Source organism: Mirounga angustirostris, unplaced genomic scaffold (assembly GCF_029215605.1).
Source record: "Mirounga angustirostris isolate CCGP_5_RB_7025 unplaced genomic scaffold, mMirAng1.0.hap1 SCAF_3, whole genome shotgun sequence".
Lineage (NCBI taxonomy): Eukaryota > Metazoa > Chordata > Mammalia > Carnivora > Phocidae > Mirounga > Mirounga angustirostris.
Genome location: NW_026991711.1, coordinates 141,322,175 through 141,339,804, shown reverse-complemented (window position 1 = coordinate 141,339,804; position 17,630 = coordinate 141,322,175). Strand labels below are relative to the sequence as shown.

General features: G+C 42.2%; 1 protein-coding gene across 1 annotated transcript in view; it reads left to right on the top strand.

Annotated features, from left to right (window-relative positions):
• Nucleotides 1-530: 530 nt before the first annotated feature.
• PDE11A (phosphodiesterase 11A) overlaps nucleotides 531-17,630 on the top strand; it is a 397,322-nt gene continuing 380,222 nt past the window's right edge. Inside the window, exon 1 of the mRNA XM_064586747.1 lies at nucleotides 531-1,592. Within this exon, the coding sequence (XP_064442817.1) occupies nucleotides 681-1,592 (912 nt within the window). The 5' untranslated portion in view covers nucleotides 531-680. The remainder of the gene's footprint in view (nucleotides 1,593-17,630) is intronic.

Below are 17,630 nucleotides of genomic sequence, written 5' to 3'. Positions count from 1 at the left end.
ATTCCCACTGGGCTCCCCCGGGACCTCCTGGAAACGCTGGAGGATTAAGGGACGGGGAATTGGGAGGGCTGGGGAAGTAACGATGGGAGGAGGGGAAAGGAACAAGGTGCGTTTCCCCCTTTAATCGTGTTCCAATCAGGAGTCGGCCGCGTTCCCAGGCGCCGATTCCTGCGGTTCAAAGTCTCTTCCAGGAACCGCCGGGCATCCTGGGCGGTGGACTCCGGCTGGTCCGGCGCCCGAGCCTCCCTCCAAACACTCCCCCCCCCCGGCCCCGCCCCGCCGCCGCGGGCTCCGTGCCTCACTCAGGGGCGTGTCCTGCCCTACCTCCCTTTCGCTGTGGTCCACTCAGCCGGGTACAGCGGCAGCGGGCGGCGGCAGCAGCCGGAGCCAGAACAGCGATAGCTCCGGCTTTCCAGACTGGAACTGTGGCCACGGCAGCAGCTCAGTGGGGGCACCTGTGCGGAGCAGGAGTAGCAGGACGAGGGGGTGGGGTTCTTGCCAGCCACTCTCCGAGCCCGAAGGAAGGGGACCCTCCCAGCTGAGATTCCTCTGCTCAGTCGGAGCTCGCACGGAGCTGGGAAGACTGGTGGGTGTAGCCATGTGCAGGACCAGCTAGAGGGCTGGGGTAGGTAAACGTTTGGTCCGAGTGTAGAGTGGCCGTGAAAGCTGTGTCTGGGACCATGACAGCCTCCCGCCTGGACTTTGGGGAGGTGGAAACTTTCCTGGACAGACACCCAGAGTTGTTTGAAGATTACTTGATGCGGAAGGGGAAGCAGGAGATGGTGGAGAAGTGGCTGCAGAGGCACGGTGGGAGTCAGGGGGCGGTAGGCCCAAGGCCCGCAGTGGCCGGCACCGGCAGCTCGGCTCACAGTGGTGGCAGAGGCAGCGGCAGTGTTGCCGGTGGCACTGGACCAAATAGCTCGGCCAACAGCCACCCCGCTCCGGGTGGCGCGGACTGTGGCGGGGTTCCCCTGAGTCCCAGCTGGGCCAGTGGCAGCCGGGGCGATGGGAGCCTGCAGCGGAGAGCTTCTCAGAAAGAGCTCAGGAAGAGTTTTGCTCGCTCCAAGGCCATCCACGTGAACAGGACCTACGATGAACAGGTGACCTCCCGGGCCCAGGAGCCCCTCAGCAGTGTGCGGCGGAGGGCACTTCTCCGGAAGGCCAGCTCCCTGCCCCCCACCACGGCCCACATTCTCAGTGCCCTGCTGGAATCGAGGGTGAATCTGCCTCAGTACCCCCCTACGGCCATGGACTACAAGTGCCACCTCAAAAAGCATAATGAGCGTCAGTTCTTCCTGGAACTGGTCAAGGATATCTCCAATGACCTTGACCTTACGAGCCTGAGCTACAAGATACTCATCTTTGTCTGCCTCATGGTGGACGCTGACCGCTGCTCTCTCTTCCTGGTGGAGGGGGCAGCTGCTGGCAAGAAGAGCTTGGTCTCCAAATTCTTTGATGTGCATGCAGGAACCCCACTGCTGCCCTGCAGCAGCACAGAGAACTCAAACGAGGTGCAGGTCCCCTGGGGCAAGGGCATCATTGGCTATGTCGGGGAGCATGGAGAAACGGTCAACATTCCTGATGCCTACCAGGTAGGACTTTGCATTGTCCCCCTTCCAGAGCCCCATTGGCTTGGAAGCTAAGCCTTCTGTTACCCTTTGGCATCCAGGAACACATTAATTTAGATTCTTTACAATACTAATCTTGCTACTTAAATTCCCTCTGAGTTTAGACCAGTTAGAATGTTACTACACCATCTTTGATGTAATGGTCTTCTCCGAACACACAGTGGTTTGTGAACAGTTCACATATCACAAGGACTACATTTTGCACTCATTAATATCACATGGTTCTCTGTCAAGATTCCTTATCTTTAAGAATATCACTGTATGGTTTTAGAATGCATTTGTGAGGTGCTTGAAAAAAAAAAGTCTGCTCCAGAATACTAGTGTTAGTCTGAAGAAAATGGGATGTTGGTGTCTCTGATGTCTTTTGGGACTGTAATAAATTTCATTCTTTCAGAGTTGGACGGGAAACAAAGTACCAAACTACTTTCACATCCCTTAGCTTAAAGTTGCATGCATTTCAAGGTAGGGAAGAAGAACAGAGGAGGAAAATCAGAGGAAGAGTGGGCCTTTTTAATTGTTTCTGTTACTGAGTTTAGAAAGGTTGGACAAATAGAGGGATTATTTATCTTGAGGTTTGAATATAGCATTTTCTGCTGTCACCTTTTGACAGGACTGAGCATGTAGGTTTTTAGTTTGTGAAACAAACAAATATTGGTAATTTTCTTAGCAACTCCAGAGGCGATCAGCAGGGTAAACCTGCTAGTTTCAAGTGGAAAAAGAAACCCAACATGCTGTTTTCTGCTATTTCTAAGCCTTTCATTTTCACAGCAATTTGAACTTGATATTAAATGCCAGATCCGAAAGCCAGTCGATTCTAATTTCTTTAGTATCTATTCACTGAACATGATGAAACTGGATGTGCTTTCTATGAGACTTCTTCAGAGTTCATAAGAATTGAAAGTTTTGTGGTCATTTGATGAGCACTTCTTCCAGTGTCTAATAGAGCTACCTGTTTCTCTAGAGTTTGGTAGCTGTTGATCAGAATAGCAAAAGTGGTGGGAAGAAGACTGAGGGCAAAATTTTCTCCATTTCATCTGAAAGTTGACAATTTTACATAGAAAATTGACTGGCTTGGACTAAAACCAAGTTTCACATTTTTGCGAGGTGTCTGTCAGTATAACACTTTCGTAGTCAGGGATGCCTGTCAAAATACCCTCTTCATTAACCTTTTGTTATTGATTAGGTGCCTTATTCATTATACCCTCCTTGAAGACTGATAGTTTTAGGTCAAGCAACCAATGAATGAACTTTCACAAGTGTCTCTTTCTCTGTGATCTTGGAAAATAGGAAGAAAGGAAACATTTAATAATTGGAATGTTGAAGATTCTTTAAGAAGTTGAACAATCACAAAGTATTTTCCTTCCTATTCCTTCCACATTTGTATTGTGTGTTTGGGCTAAAAAAAAAAAAAAGAAAAAACAACAAAAAAAACCCCCAAAAAACCTCTTCCTAGTTGGATGGCACTTGTTAGAACCCAGAATTGCATTCTATTCTCTTCATTGCCTTACTTTTTCTTGTTCTTCCTCAGCTGATATTCTCCTATTTCTATGAGCCTTTATTTCTTGCTCTCCTCCTTCAACTCCCAGCTTGTATTTAATATTGTCCCCATAACCACCTTTTCTTCCAGAGCAGAATTCCCAGCTTCCTCAGCAGTTGACTTGCCTTCCTGCTGCCTGGAATCATGGCTAGAGGTGTTATCAGAGTTACAGACAATCGGGTTTGTAGCAGCTGATATTTCTTCTGGGCCCTACTCATACTCTGAAGACAGAATGAAAGCAAAGTTGCCTTTGATATCTGGAAGCTGACAGTGGGAAAGGAGAGTCCCCAGGGTGGCAGCGATGGCTATAGAGAAGACAGGTTGTTGGGAGGACCAGCAAAAGGCAGGTAGGGGGAGGGTGTGATATTGGCTGAGAATTTGAGATCTGTCTGCGTCATGCCTTGTCTTCATTTCGACCTGAAATGAAGAAAAGTTTCTCAGAAAGTTTCTCTTTCCTTTCACCACTGCTTCTACTATATATTTCTATATTTTTAACGTGGTGTGTTTTTCTTCATTTTTTAATGCTACTCTTCTTCAAAAAAAAAATGCTTTTTTTTCTTTATTATGGTGTACCATAATATGTAGTCTCCATTAGTGTGACCTTGGGAGAATTTCTTTATCTCTAAGTCTCAATCTCCTCATCTGCAACATGGGAATAATAACATCTATGTGGCAAAGATAAAATAATTGTTTGGAAAATAAAATGAGTATCGCATTATAGCCCCTAAAACAGTACCTGCCACATTGCAATTGCTCAGGAAATGGTAACAATTTATGATGATAATGATGATACTAGTCTGCTAGAATTCTTTTTCTTTATCTCATTTTCAATTGTTTTTCTCTTGATCAGGGACTGAGAGATGTGGACTCAGCACATTTTGACCAACCTACTCTTTCCCTGAGCCATGTTCCACCATTAAATAAGTATTTTAGAACCATCTTTACATTCAAGGAAGATAGAAATATCTACCCTTCAACTCTCTACTTCAGATTCCTCTAAATGTGATTGATAACACTTGACCCTATCTTTTCCTATCAAAAGTTTTATGCTTTGTTCCTTTTAGAAACCCATGCAATATAATTTTTTATGGAGTTGTATTAATGCTGCATCCTTCCTAAATTCTAGCATTTCCCCCCATCCTTCCCATTTCTGACTCTTATAGATTTCTCTTAATGAAAACCGACAACCTTTCAAATGTATGATCTTTTATCACAGTGTTGTTGTAATTCTGATCCTCTGTAAACATTCTGAAGTTTCTTTGTAAAAATATAACCATCTTCTTTGATTTTCATTACCTACTATGTTTTTAAGATGTTTTTTGCTCAGATTCAACTAGCATTCTTTTTCTTCTTCGGGAGGTGAAATTTTTATGATACAACATTTCAAAATTTAATCATTTAAAAATTAGGCTGATGATCTTCTTGGGTTTAGGATATGGGTGAGAGAAAAGCATTAAAGATACTTATGAAATTATGATAATAAGCAAGACATTCTGGAGTCAAGAGTAGACTGTTTAATGAAATACTAAAGTTGAATACAAGTTCTGACAGCAAAAAAACCCCTTAGTTTATTTCATTACTTTTCATTACTTTCTTCAATTTGTCTAAAAAACAGACTTGAAATTAGAAGAAAAAGAATTGCAAGTGGAAAAAAATTCATTTTACGTATCCAGTATGGATCATAGTGACTGCCATTTATCTTTTTTTCCCCTGACAGTTATAAGTTATTAAACAGCCCACTTTAATATAGTAATGAAAAAATTGCCCTCAAGAGGTTGAAAATAAGAGCACTCAAGTAACAGGTGTTCTCTTTGAGATTATTCTGAGCATTCAGAATATAGCACTTTAAACATTAATAAAAAGTATGAGATGATATTTTCGTTAGTGTTGATAATGATGATACAGGTGTTTGATGGGCTTTGGGTCTGAAAAGCAGCCAGGATGTTTTGTTAGGTGAACTGGGAGGAGGAAAGGGGATGACGCAGAAGGGTTACAGGTGTGCCAGGGTTTCAGAAAACTGATCTGTTTACAGTACAGTTTCATTTATTCATTAGTTCCAAAAAAAATACACTGAGCACCCATTTTACCTAAGGCCTGGGTAGGGGGACTGTGGGTATACAAAGGTGAGAGGACATGCCTTTTTGCCCTCCAAACACTTATATTTGAGGGGCATATACTATACACAAACAAGTAAATACTAAGCGCTGTACTTAATAAATGTTGCAGACTAAATGATTAGTCTCAGAGGAGAATGGAGTCCCATTGTGACTGGCCTCATGATGGAAGAGAAGACTTCATGGAGTAGGTGCCATTCAAGCTGAAAAAAGGGTTAGATTTCACCGTTGGAGACAGTTGTGGGTTTGGAGGTCATGATCCAGGTGTAGTAAAATGGCTTCAGCAGAGACACAATAATGAGCAAGCACAAAATGTGTATAGGGCACAGTGAATGGTTTCATTTGGCCAGAGTATTGCCCATGCTATAGAACGAATATGCAAAAGTAAGATGAGGGCAAAAGAAGAAAGAACCTTGAATGCCTGACTAAAGAACTTGAATTTTACTAACAGTCGGGGACTAACAGTTACAGGGAGCCCTTAAAAACATTTTAGTAGGATCAGGGTGGTGTTTTGGGTAACCTGGTGGCAGTGGCTGAATGGATTGAACAGGGGGAGGCTCAAAGCTGTGGCAATAATTAACAGTCTATTATGACGATCTAGTGGAGCCATGATGAACAACTGAATTAAAGCAGGGACAGTGCAAATGGGCAGCAGGGGACAGATGGAAGATGTTCTGCAGGTGTGGAGTTGGGCTAAGAGGAAGGGAAGATAATGCCCTGGGTGATATGGAGAAGGGTGCTGCTGTTATCAATAACAGGAAACAAAGCTGGGCAAGTAAAGATTCTAAGTAGAGGCAGTTATGTAATTTGTGGAGTGTAGTGCAAAATGGTAAAGCAGGAGCCTGGTTGGAGGTGAAGTTAATCTTCTCTTCCCAAGAGTATGCTGCCTCAACCCACAGCAGACATGCAACACCCTAGTGATTTCAACCTCCATGCTGAGAAACTCTGTGCCTGGATTGGGGGTAGGTAAGGGACCCTCATGGAGTTCCCTGCCTAATTGATCATAATGCTGCCAGCTCTGGGTGAGGATGACCACAGCCTTGCTCTTCTCTGTGATGGCATGGGGCATGCACCTGACCCTCCCCACACTCCCACCCAGATCCCAACCAGGAGCAGAGGGCAATAGCAGATGTGGAGTGCAGCCTCTCACTCAACCAGGATGACATGGTTGTAGCCCCTGGTCACAAGGGAAGGGTGATGAGGTGGGAGGCCTGGGACACAATAGAGCATGATGGATAAACGACCAAGAACTGGTCCTGGGCAGGCAGTGGGAATGAAGACTGAGTGTGAGCTAAGGCTTCAAGATTTGGGGTCATATGCCCCTGTTCCATTGGACTTCACTTAGCACAAATTCAAAGATAAAATTATTAAGTGTTTCCTACAGCATAGCATTAAACCTCAGGCAGGGGGCCCCTAGGCAACGGCACCAGTCACGTGTCCATGAAACTGGCCTGAGTCTGAGTCATTTTTATTTATTTATTTATTTATTTATTTGAGAGAGCAAGAATGAGAGAGAGAGAGTATATGAGAGGGGGGAGGGTCCAAGGGAGAAGTAGGCTCCCTGCTGAGCAGAGAGCGCGATGCGGGACTCGATCCTGGGACTCCAGGATCATGACCCGAGCCGAAGGCAGGAGCCTAACCAACTGAGTCACCCAGGTGCCCCGGGTCTGAGTCATTTTGAGTGTTAGGTGGAGTTCAGTTTTATTTCGGCTAGTGTCTACTGCTTCCTTTCACATGGCCTCAGCTCCATTCTAATTACATTATGTGCCATTTTCAATGCCTGGACTGTGCTCTTCTATTTCTGTGCTTTTCATCCTTTCTGCCGGGATTACTCTTTCTCCGTATTTTCTCATTCAAATCTTGCTTTGCCTTCTCCTAATATAAGAAAGGAGCAGAGCTGATTGCTTATCCTTGATGAGAAGAGATGGAAAACAAACAAAAATTATACACAAAGTCATATTTAAGAATGCATTCTACTATACTGACATATTTATTATATGTATTAAGTAAGAATATGAATAATGATATTTTATAATTCACTTTCATTGAATTTCATTTTAGAATAACCTCCATTGAAATAACTACATTTAAATGTGTTTGGCTTCAGAAGGGATTAATTTCATATATCTAGAAAATTCAGTGAGGAGTACACTTCATTCCCTGATGAGCCACTGCTGACAGACATGTGTCCTGTGATTGAGTTGCTGAGATTTGCTTAAAAGGCAGATGTTGATCCCACCCCAAGACTGGTATTAAAAGGAGTTACATGAATTCTTATTTCAGCCTTGCACATAGTGTTTTAGAAATTCCCCTAAGCCCACAAACATGTTCACTAGCCCAGAACCAGAATTGATCTTGTGCTTGAAGCAGGAAACATTTGCTGTTTCAGCCCCTCTTCCTGACAGACACATGATCATGATAAACACAGTGACAAATTGCATTTGCTGCTTTGTACATGAGGATAGATTACAGAGAAGTACAGTTCCTACAGAATCATGGGGAGGTAATTTAAGGTTAACTTAATTTTTTCCCAACCCATAAGCTAAATGTTTACTAATCTGACCAATTTATTTTGGTTCCTGAGGTTTGGGTCACCTGTTTATTTACAAGGTTGGCTTAATTTGGAAGTTAGTGTTTCATGTTTAATATAGTGTTGAAAAGTCATTTGAAGCTGTCCTCTGAAATAGCTTTGAGTCGTTTTACCGGAAAGTCAACAAGATCCTTGACGTCCACTACTTGCTACTTTAGTTACTTATTTTAAGGGTGGTGTTTTGCAATATAACCACATTCTTTTGGAAAGTGTAATTTGAATCATAAAGGAAGCTGTTTAGTCATAAGAGAGTGGGTTGGGTTTCTAATATTTTGGGAGAAATGTTGGTTCCTGGCCATTTACAGGCATTCAGGCTAAATTTATTTTTATTTATTTTGGGGATTAAAATAGTAAAGAAGCCTTCCTGGTATTAAAAAAAAATGTGTATCTTCTATAATTCTAATGGTTTCTTATTAATTGGTTGGTTTCATTGACTGTTGAACAGTGGTTTTATACATTAATGATAAATTCTGTTTCCTATCATAAAATATAGCTTTAGGCTACTGCAAATTTAGTACAAGGAATCTTTTTTATCTAAATGAAAAAATGAGGAACTTTTGAGAGCTTTTTAAGGGTGTCAATTTTTTAAAAATTTAAGCATGATGATAGATGGGAAACTGAAGCTCCACTGTGGATTAACAATAACTCTATTTATGGAGCACTAATTATGAGCCAGGCATTAGCTCATTAGCAAGCATTGTCTCTTTTAATCTTCTCAACAGTTCCCAGAGGTAGCTATTACCACCCTCATCTTCAGAAGGAGAAACTGAGGCTTAAAAGGGTTGAATCATTTGCTCAAAGCCACTCAGGTGGTGAGAGAGCTGGGATTCAAAAGGAGATCTTTGGACTGCAGAGCCTTCATGCCTACCATCCCCAGTGTGGCCTCTACTGACCACTAACTATTATATGCACACTGATAACTGTCCCTTTGCCTTCTCTTTTTCTCTGCCAGTTTAAATCCTCTCAACCCTCAAAGCCCCACTTCATGAAGCCCTTGCTAATCCCTGCCCCATCCCACTCCAACTAGACAGGATTTCTCCCTCTTTGATATTCTGAAATGCTTTAATGTGCTTCTTTCTATTTTCATAGTATTATAACTATTTGGATACTACATGACCTCTTGACCATGAATTCCTCAAGATCAAGATCATGACTTCTTCATTTCACATTCTGCAGTAGGTCATATATGGATTCATGCAAATCTATTCAACTGAGTAATTACACTGATATACCCTTTATGTGGTCAGTTCAACTACCTCTAAGCACAAAGTTCAGCCTGTACAGGCCATATACATAGCTAAACCAGGAAATTCATCCCCTGAGCACGTCTTTTACTTTTTAGACCTGATTTTGTAGATTTTTTTTTTAAATAGGGCTTATGAAGCCCAGATAACTGGTCAATTATCTGAATTGCTTGTCTGCATTAATCAAATCTTCATAGTAACTGCTGGGCCCCTGTCTCCCCACCCCCTTCACTTATATTTATTTATTTATTTTAATTTTACTTTATTCCATGTGGAAATATGGAGAAAATAGACTGCCACTAGCCAAATACTAAACTAGCAACAGCTCACTTCCAACTTCTTGGCCAAAGCATAACTTGGGGCATGACTGTTCTGGCTAACTGAATTGTCTAGTTTTCTCATGATTACCCCTATTCATGCAATACAACTTCTTGAAGGTAAAACACTCCTTCCAGGATAAGGTCTTACAGATGTTAGAATTTTCCCCTGAAAGTCCTTTCAGACATGAGAGATTATATTGACCAACCTGGTAATTATTTATTTTTCAGGAACATTGCACTTTCAAGTTTATTGATTACATTTCTTACGCTTCACATACTCTTAAAAGGTGTAAAAAAATTCAACTTTTGAGATGGTTGCATTTACAAACTACTCATTCCAAGATGTGGTTATTAGATGTCCATGGGGCATGTCCAAGTGAGAGCTATCTCTTCCCCTTCTATTCCCTATAGTTAGCATCAATAAACTGGGCTGGTTGCTACACCACCCCTCCATCCCTCCTCCCAACTGAAATAACAAAGTATCTAATGGTAAACCATACAACTACCCTTGTTATATAGAAATGAACCACCATCCCTACTTCTGAAGAGGAGGGTGCAACTACCGGAACCCTGAGAGAGAGTTCCAGCTGTGGGAGAGGGGCCACCCAGCCAGAACTGTGGCCTGAGGGAGAGGAATGCAGTCACAGACGAACAGGACCTGGAGGAGAGGGGGCCACGAAATGTTATCCTCCTCACACCCTCTTCCCCTGTCAGTGTCACTCAGTGGTTTAACCCAGGCTTGGTTGAAACCAAGAGGGCAAAGGGAGTCCTCCCTGGCACAACGATTCATAGGAGTCAGTCTTCTGGCACAGAACAGAGTAGTAAAACGTGGTAAGAGCATCTGGAGAGCCAAATGGGGACTATCCAGAGTCATCAGGATATTTCTTAGTTTACTCACCAGGAATGTGAGTGTGTGTAGAGACCAAGTCAGGTGGGAATATCCATCTTTGATGTGAATACTGAATTTCATCAGTATATAGAAAATAGTGATTGAAATCTGTTGAAAATGAGTTCGGAAATGCCATATTGGTATTTGGCTGTCTTGTTCTGTCCGAGTAATTTTGTTTATTCCCAATATGCTATTTCCCAGAAGAAACTCCATAGGAGGCAGCCAAGACCAAACACACCTAACAGGAATGAGATGACTTTGGTCTAGTTAATGGAATTTTTTCCCTAAACAACCTGATTAAGCCCATTTATTTGAGAAATGAATTTGTCAATTACTAATCATCTTGTTAAACTGTAAAAGCCATCAGCATGTAATAGAACATGCTCTAGACTTGGAGATAGAAGTCTTGAGTTCTATTCCCAGTTCTGCCTTATTGTTTTCAGCTATAGTAAAGGAATAATATGTCCAGACATGTCTATCCCATAGTATTTTGTAAGGATCTATCTATTAAAACCAGTATTAGATTCTAATGAGGTAACGAGAAAGAATATTCAAAAGGGTAAAGTAAGAAATGTAAGACTTTATTCATATTTTTAAATGTACAGTCCAACAGGGTTTATTCACAGGGCCTGGCCCGGAAAGGTCCTTGTGCATGAAAGGAAAACTTTGATTTAAAATATGGTAGTACCTGTATTGACCATATTTTCTTATTTTCCGTATTCTTGATGTTCTGGTTTTGGTGGCCCTGATCCTACAAAGACTGCCCCTCTTAGGGGTAGCTAATTCCTAGAGATAGCAAAGGACTCCCCTGCAAGTGCGCCTGTGATATACTAACCAACCACCCCAAAGAGCCCACATCCCCAACAACCTCCTTTATCAAACTCTCACACACCAAGCCAGAATCCCTTTGCTTATGTCACCCCAGGGTCCTAGACAACTAGGGACCACCCCTAGAGTCCAGAGCCTGCTGAAATTCTTCAAACTATCCAATACTAAGTTGACCCAGGGACCCTACCCTGCCTCTGCAACTTCTTCCCATGGTAACCCCAGTAAAGGCTCTGGGCCATGTTCTGCCCTCTCCCTTTCTGCCTCCCAACTGACTCTGGTTCTTCCCCATAGGGCCCTGCATGGTGTGCCCTGCCTCCTGTGTTTAGGGATCTGTGAGTATAACCTGCCTCCTTCAAGACAATCATTTCCATGTCAGTGTGTCTTACCATACTGGATTAAAACAAATTTCAGTCACATTGCAGGATAGTACCATACAAACATGATGCCTTATACATAGATAATGATTGCTTTAAAATGTAAAGTAACCAAATCCTTTAAATGAATTTTAGACTGTCAGGATCTACTGGCCATAATACATATCGTGCATTTAACAAGTAACAAGCATAGTTAATTTTTTTTTTACAACTGATGAATATGCCTATTTTTCTAGTATAACATGTAATCCCAAAAGTATGCATTGTGTTTCTGTGCTGTAAGTTCCCCCATATTGTCTCCAGATTGACCATTTGTACTTTTATTCTTGAAATCCTAAAGATTTTTTTAAATGACAATATTTGGATCTAGTACTTGTAAACTAAATAAATTGTAGCAGCTGACATTAAAGGGTAAATGAATACTAAATCATGGTGCTTATAATCAAGCTCTAATAATTTATTAGGCTAGGTGGAATCTGTGATGCAATTTTATTTTAAATGTGTTGACTATACACCAAATAAAAGATAGATTTTCTTTATTTTATGTTTTTCTGTTTAGAAAAATATGTTGTTAATTTTATGCTATGCACTATCCTTGTACTTATGCTACCTATATTTATCAGATTGTCAGAATGTCCTAACCTTTACTTTTTTCAATTTAAAGAAATTAGATGTTACTCCTTTTTCATTTAAATGGCTGTATGCAGTTTAATAACCTAATAGTTTTTATGGGGATTTGGCAACTTAATGTGCATGATTACATATTTAAAATTTTAATAACATCTGTAATGGAATTAAGAAATGTAGGCTTGGGAAATTGTGGGAAAGATTATCTCAGGGTTGCTAAGAAAACCAGTCTAGGTTTTTCTGTATAAAGTCCTCTGGAAATGTGAAGCTATAATCCCATCTCTAATGGCCACCTTTATGGAACATCTGCATTTCCCCTTAGCTTCTTTTTGCTTCTAGAGAATGACTATGTGATAGGGTATATGCTTCGCATCTGTTAAGGCTGGTTCCTTTTTCTGTCTTCAGGTGAGAGCGGGGTCAGATTCTTCCCTTACTTCCTCTTCTTTGAGCACTGGCTTTGAAGGCCCAGGACAGCCATGGCATCCCCTTTTTATATAATCCAGAGATTAATATGCAGAGAAGCGAGGAGGAGAGGAGCCGGTGACAGTGAATGTGCCAAGCGTTGACCAAGCAGGCTGAGGAGCACAGATCTCTGGAGAGGAGGCTATAACACAGCTGGGATCCAAGGCATTCTTTCCCCTCTCTCTTTGCCATCCATTTCTTTTTTTTTTTTTTTAAGATTTTATTTATTTACTTGACAGAGAGAGACACAGACAGAGAGGGAACACAAGCAGAGGGAGAGGGAGAGGGAGAAGGAGAAGGAGGCTTCCTGCTGTGCAGGGAGCTGGATGTGGGGCCCCATCCCAGGACCCCGGGATCATGACCTGAGCCAAAGGCAGATGCTTAACAACTGAGCCACCCAGGTGCCCCGCCATCCGTTTCTTAAATGAGGAAACAGAGAAGCAGCTTCTGATTTGGTCCCTTTATGTTTTCCATGCTTGCTGTGAGTCCCATTGAATAGCCAGAAAGGAACTGGCACTCAGGGAGTGCGTACTAATTTAAAATAGAAAGAGCAGGAAAACATTATTCCACCTCTGAATTAACCAAATCGAGATGATCTGCTAGGTTAAATTAAAGAACAAAAAGGTCAGCAGGGGAAAGAGGAACCACTGTCATCATAGGGATGTTTTATACCTAAGACCTTGAGTGTCTGTTGAAGAAGCAACCGATTTTATTCTTAGAGATAACCTGGAAGGATCAAGAATTTATGTATGTAGCGATGTACCAAAATTAATCATTTCATGTGGCAACTTTGTGAGACTGTATAATTTAATGCGAAAGTATATGGAAATCACTTGATGAAAATGATATGGAAAGATATGAAGCTATAAAATGAAACTGATGTGCTTTCTCTCTAGCAAAGGAAGGTACAGTTTACTTCCAAACCACCTCCTCTCTTTACTCTTGACTGTTGATCTGACCCTCCTCCTTGAATGCTAACTTAGCACTTACTACAGTATCTGGCTATAGTAAGTAGATCCTTGCTGGATCATGTTTGAACGAATGGAAGAGCCCTGTTGTAGCCTTTGTTTTGTCTTAAGAGTGACACACCCTCATGATCCCATTGTGTAGCTTAGAGCGTCTCAACATTGGCACTATTGGCATTTTGGACATCTTCGAATCCCTGGCCCTACCTGCCAGATGCTTGCTCGGTTGTGACAGTAATGTCTCTAGACACTGTCAAATGGCCTCTGGGGGCAAAATCCTCCTCCCCCCCTTTTGGAAATCACTGATGTAAGGCAGTTGGTCAATACACAGGTTCTGCCTTAAAAATAGTCCTAACTTCTGATTTAGCAATTCCAGATCATTCTAAGGAAATTTTTATGAGTATGTGCAAAGATTTGTGTATATGAATATTCGTGGTGGTGTTATTTATAGTAGTGTAAGCTTATCAATCCAAACACCTAACTAAGTGTTTGGATAAATAAATTATAGTACATTATAAAATGGAACATTTAATCAGAGGAAGTCACCCACAAAATATTAAGTGAATGAAGCATATTTATAAAACAATAGCATCCCAGTTTTCTTAACAATAATAACAACAACAAAAGCATGAGGGAGGGAGTTGAATTCAGAATCAGACAGACTGAATTTGATTCCCAGTCCCAACCCCTTGAGAGTTGCATCGTATTTTACCTCTGTAATTGTTAGTTTCTGCAGCCCTAAAATGGGGATAACGATACCTATCTTAAAACGTTGTTGTCAGGATTAAGTGATATCATATATGAAAGGTGCTCAACATGCTGTTTGTTACATTGTGAGGACTCAGTAAAAACTACTTGGAATAACGCATGGGGAAAGGCCGGAAGATGATTCACAAGAACATTAATAAAGGTGCGCTTCTTTTTCTCTTTTGTGTTTTCTTTTATGTATTTTTCAAAAATTTCCACACATGTATTTATTAATAGAGTAAGTGTAGCTGCTTTAACGGGTACACCTCGCAAGCTCAGTGGTAACACAACAGTAGCTTATTTCTCACTCTTGGGAAGCTCAGCAGCTCTTGCTGATTGAAGGATAGCCGTCCTCCAAGAGGGCATTCTTTCCTGCCTCCACACCTGCAACATGGGGCTTCAATGTATGATCAGCAGATGAGGGGAGACAGAAATGGATTTGTGGGTCAGGTCTGGGATTGGCACACATTATTTCCTGCTCCCATTTTTTGTCTTTCTAGGCTCCAGAACTCAGGCATGTAGCCATACCCAACTGCAGGGAGGCTGGCAACTATAGCTTAGCCCCGCCCCAAAGTGGATCCCAGCCCAAGAACCATCTAGTCATGGTATACAGCTTGAAGTATAGGATCTTCAAGTGGGAAGCCATCCTCTCTAGCAGGTCCTCTTGGTTGTCACAGGCTGCAGCTCACATGCGTGACTAATTTCTCAGAACAAGATTTGAGAGGGAAAACCAGCTTTGGAAAAGGGACCTGGAAGACATGGGGAGAGGATTCTTGCTGTTTTAGTTTCCATTGTTGAGAATGGATTGGAGAATAGGACTCCGGAGGCTGGAAATTTTCTGAGGAGATTGTGGTCTCTAATCTCAAAGGTCTGAAGGTTACAAGGGATGGAGCTAGACCAGGCTACATAATTTGTGGGACCCAGTGAAAAATCAAAGTGGGGTTCTCGTCATCCTTCCAGTCCAGCCACCCCCACCCACAACAAAGGGGCCACCCCACAGGACTGCAGCCTTGGTGCCAGAACATGCATCATACCTGGATCAGGGGTGGGTGGGAGGCCACCACAGAGTTGCTTACTGGACAGGCTATGGTACTGTCAGCCTACAGTGGAAGCAGCCAGAGTCTTGCTCTACCCCAAGACACCTCAGGCTCCTGATTCTCCTCAGACCCATGCCCACAACCTCATTGGGAACGGAGGGCAAGAGCAGAATGTGGGCACCCTCCCATCTCAACCCCCATCAACCTGTTGTAACCCTGGGTAGAAAGAGGTAGAGATCATGGGGCTGGGGCAGGGAGCAGGAGACTAAAAACCCATCAGGAAGCTGGACTGTGGGAGCCCCCGGGACATGCTCCATCTGACTTCATGTACAAAACACTAATTCAACTTGAACTTCAAGTGTGTATATAGGGGACCCTTCTTAGCACGGGGCTCAGTGTGACTGCACTGGATGCATGCCCATAAAGCCATTCCAGGGTGATGCCTACACTGTTTTTATCTGTAAGAATAATGAGGATGGCAAACTCCCCAAGGAGGTTTTTTTAATTTTTCTACCTACTTCCATAACACTTCGCCCATATGACTCTTGCTATTTATTCCATTTTTGGTAATTTTAATTTTGGCTCACCTGTCTTTCTCTCCATTAAACTGTGAGCTCTTTGAGGGCAGATGCTACGACTTTCTCAGCTTTACAGCACTCCCTGTGTGTGGTGCAGTGCCCAGCATGTAGTAGTTAGGTACTCCATAAACATTTTCTATGTGAATAAGTGAGGAAAAGGAAGGCGATCAAGAATTCGGTCGCGAGGGCAAGTGGCCTAGGAACTAGTACTAGGTTATAAGGTCATTAAAACCAGGGATTTAACGATAATGTTGAGCTAGGCCACTTTATAGGCCAAGGGTCCTTTCATTTTCTCATACATAAGGCTGGGTTGAGTTCCCAGGTCAAGTGGTCAGGTACAAGGCTTTGGTGGTCCAGGCTGTGAATGCTAGAGAAGCGAGGGCACAGGGAACCGAGCAATTCATCTGTTACCAGTAGAGAAGAAGAATTAGCAAAGCTGGGAGGATGAAAGCAAGAGAATAAAAGTATCAGCTATGACTAACGTAACAGGCGGGGGGGGGGGGGGGCGGGCATGGGAAAAGAGTGATTAGCAAAGGACATGTATTCTTCTTTTCATATGGTTATTTAGATGGCAGTGATGATGTCTTTTAGGCCAGGCAGACTGATTCACTAGGGAGAGCGTAAAAGGTCAGACCAGGAGCTCTCTGCTTTAGGGGTGGTAATTTAAATCAAATTAATGTATACAGAGAGCCCAGCACCAAGCCTTTGATGAAAGCGAATGCATCACCACCACCACCACTTCTATCTTCCCCCAAAGAACCACAAGTATTCTCATTTCTCTAGTCTGTACTTGTTTCCCGGGAGCATCCTCTGAGATTGTCAGATTCTTTTTTAGACTCTAGATACTTTTATTTGGATTATCTATCGTTACCCTAGGAAATGGTAATGGTCCTTTGAGAAGTATGTAACTCTTCTAAAGTCGTCCATGACCAGTTGTGCTGAATAGTTAATGACATTTCTAAAGACAGCAATCACAATCACAATCTAATGCTCTAGAGCTCACTGGAACAATAGTGTCAACAAACACATTTACCTAACATATTTCAGAGTTCCCTTCACTATTGGCTTGCTTCAACCTCTCTCCTTTCCTCTCTCCATTGCTTTGTCCTGTGCTTTCCATTTCCTCTTTTCTGGCATTCCACACCTGTCTTCCTGTTGACTAATTCTTCCCTCAATCCTCCCAACTACTCTCCTGCCTTTTCTGTTCTCCCCACTCCACCTCCTGTCCTTCATCCTGCCTGTCCCCCTTTGCCTTATTTTTTCTTCTTTTCCCTGTCTGCTTCTGGCCCTCCCTGACATTACTGACCTTCACATAAATGGCTGTAACATGAGAATAAGTATTTGTTCCCAGTTTTTAATTTCCCAAGCAAATTTTTAAATCTCATAGGATTCCCTCAAGAAAACAACTGAGTTTCCTTTTTTACTTCTATGTGGCCTGTGATTGTATCTTTCTTTTTAATTTTAAAATCAGATACATGAAATATATATTTTTTAAAACACACAGTTTTAATTACATTTCAAACTGTTATCCCATGTGGCCCTTGGTTGTAATTTATTTCCTCAGGGTCAATGCCTTGCAATATGAAAAAGACCTTGCCCCTCAAGTACATTCTAAGTAAAACAAGTGACAGGGAAATGGTATTTAAACAATTGGTATATAGCATCCAGCCTTTTATTAAAATGAGAACAA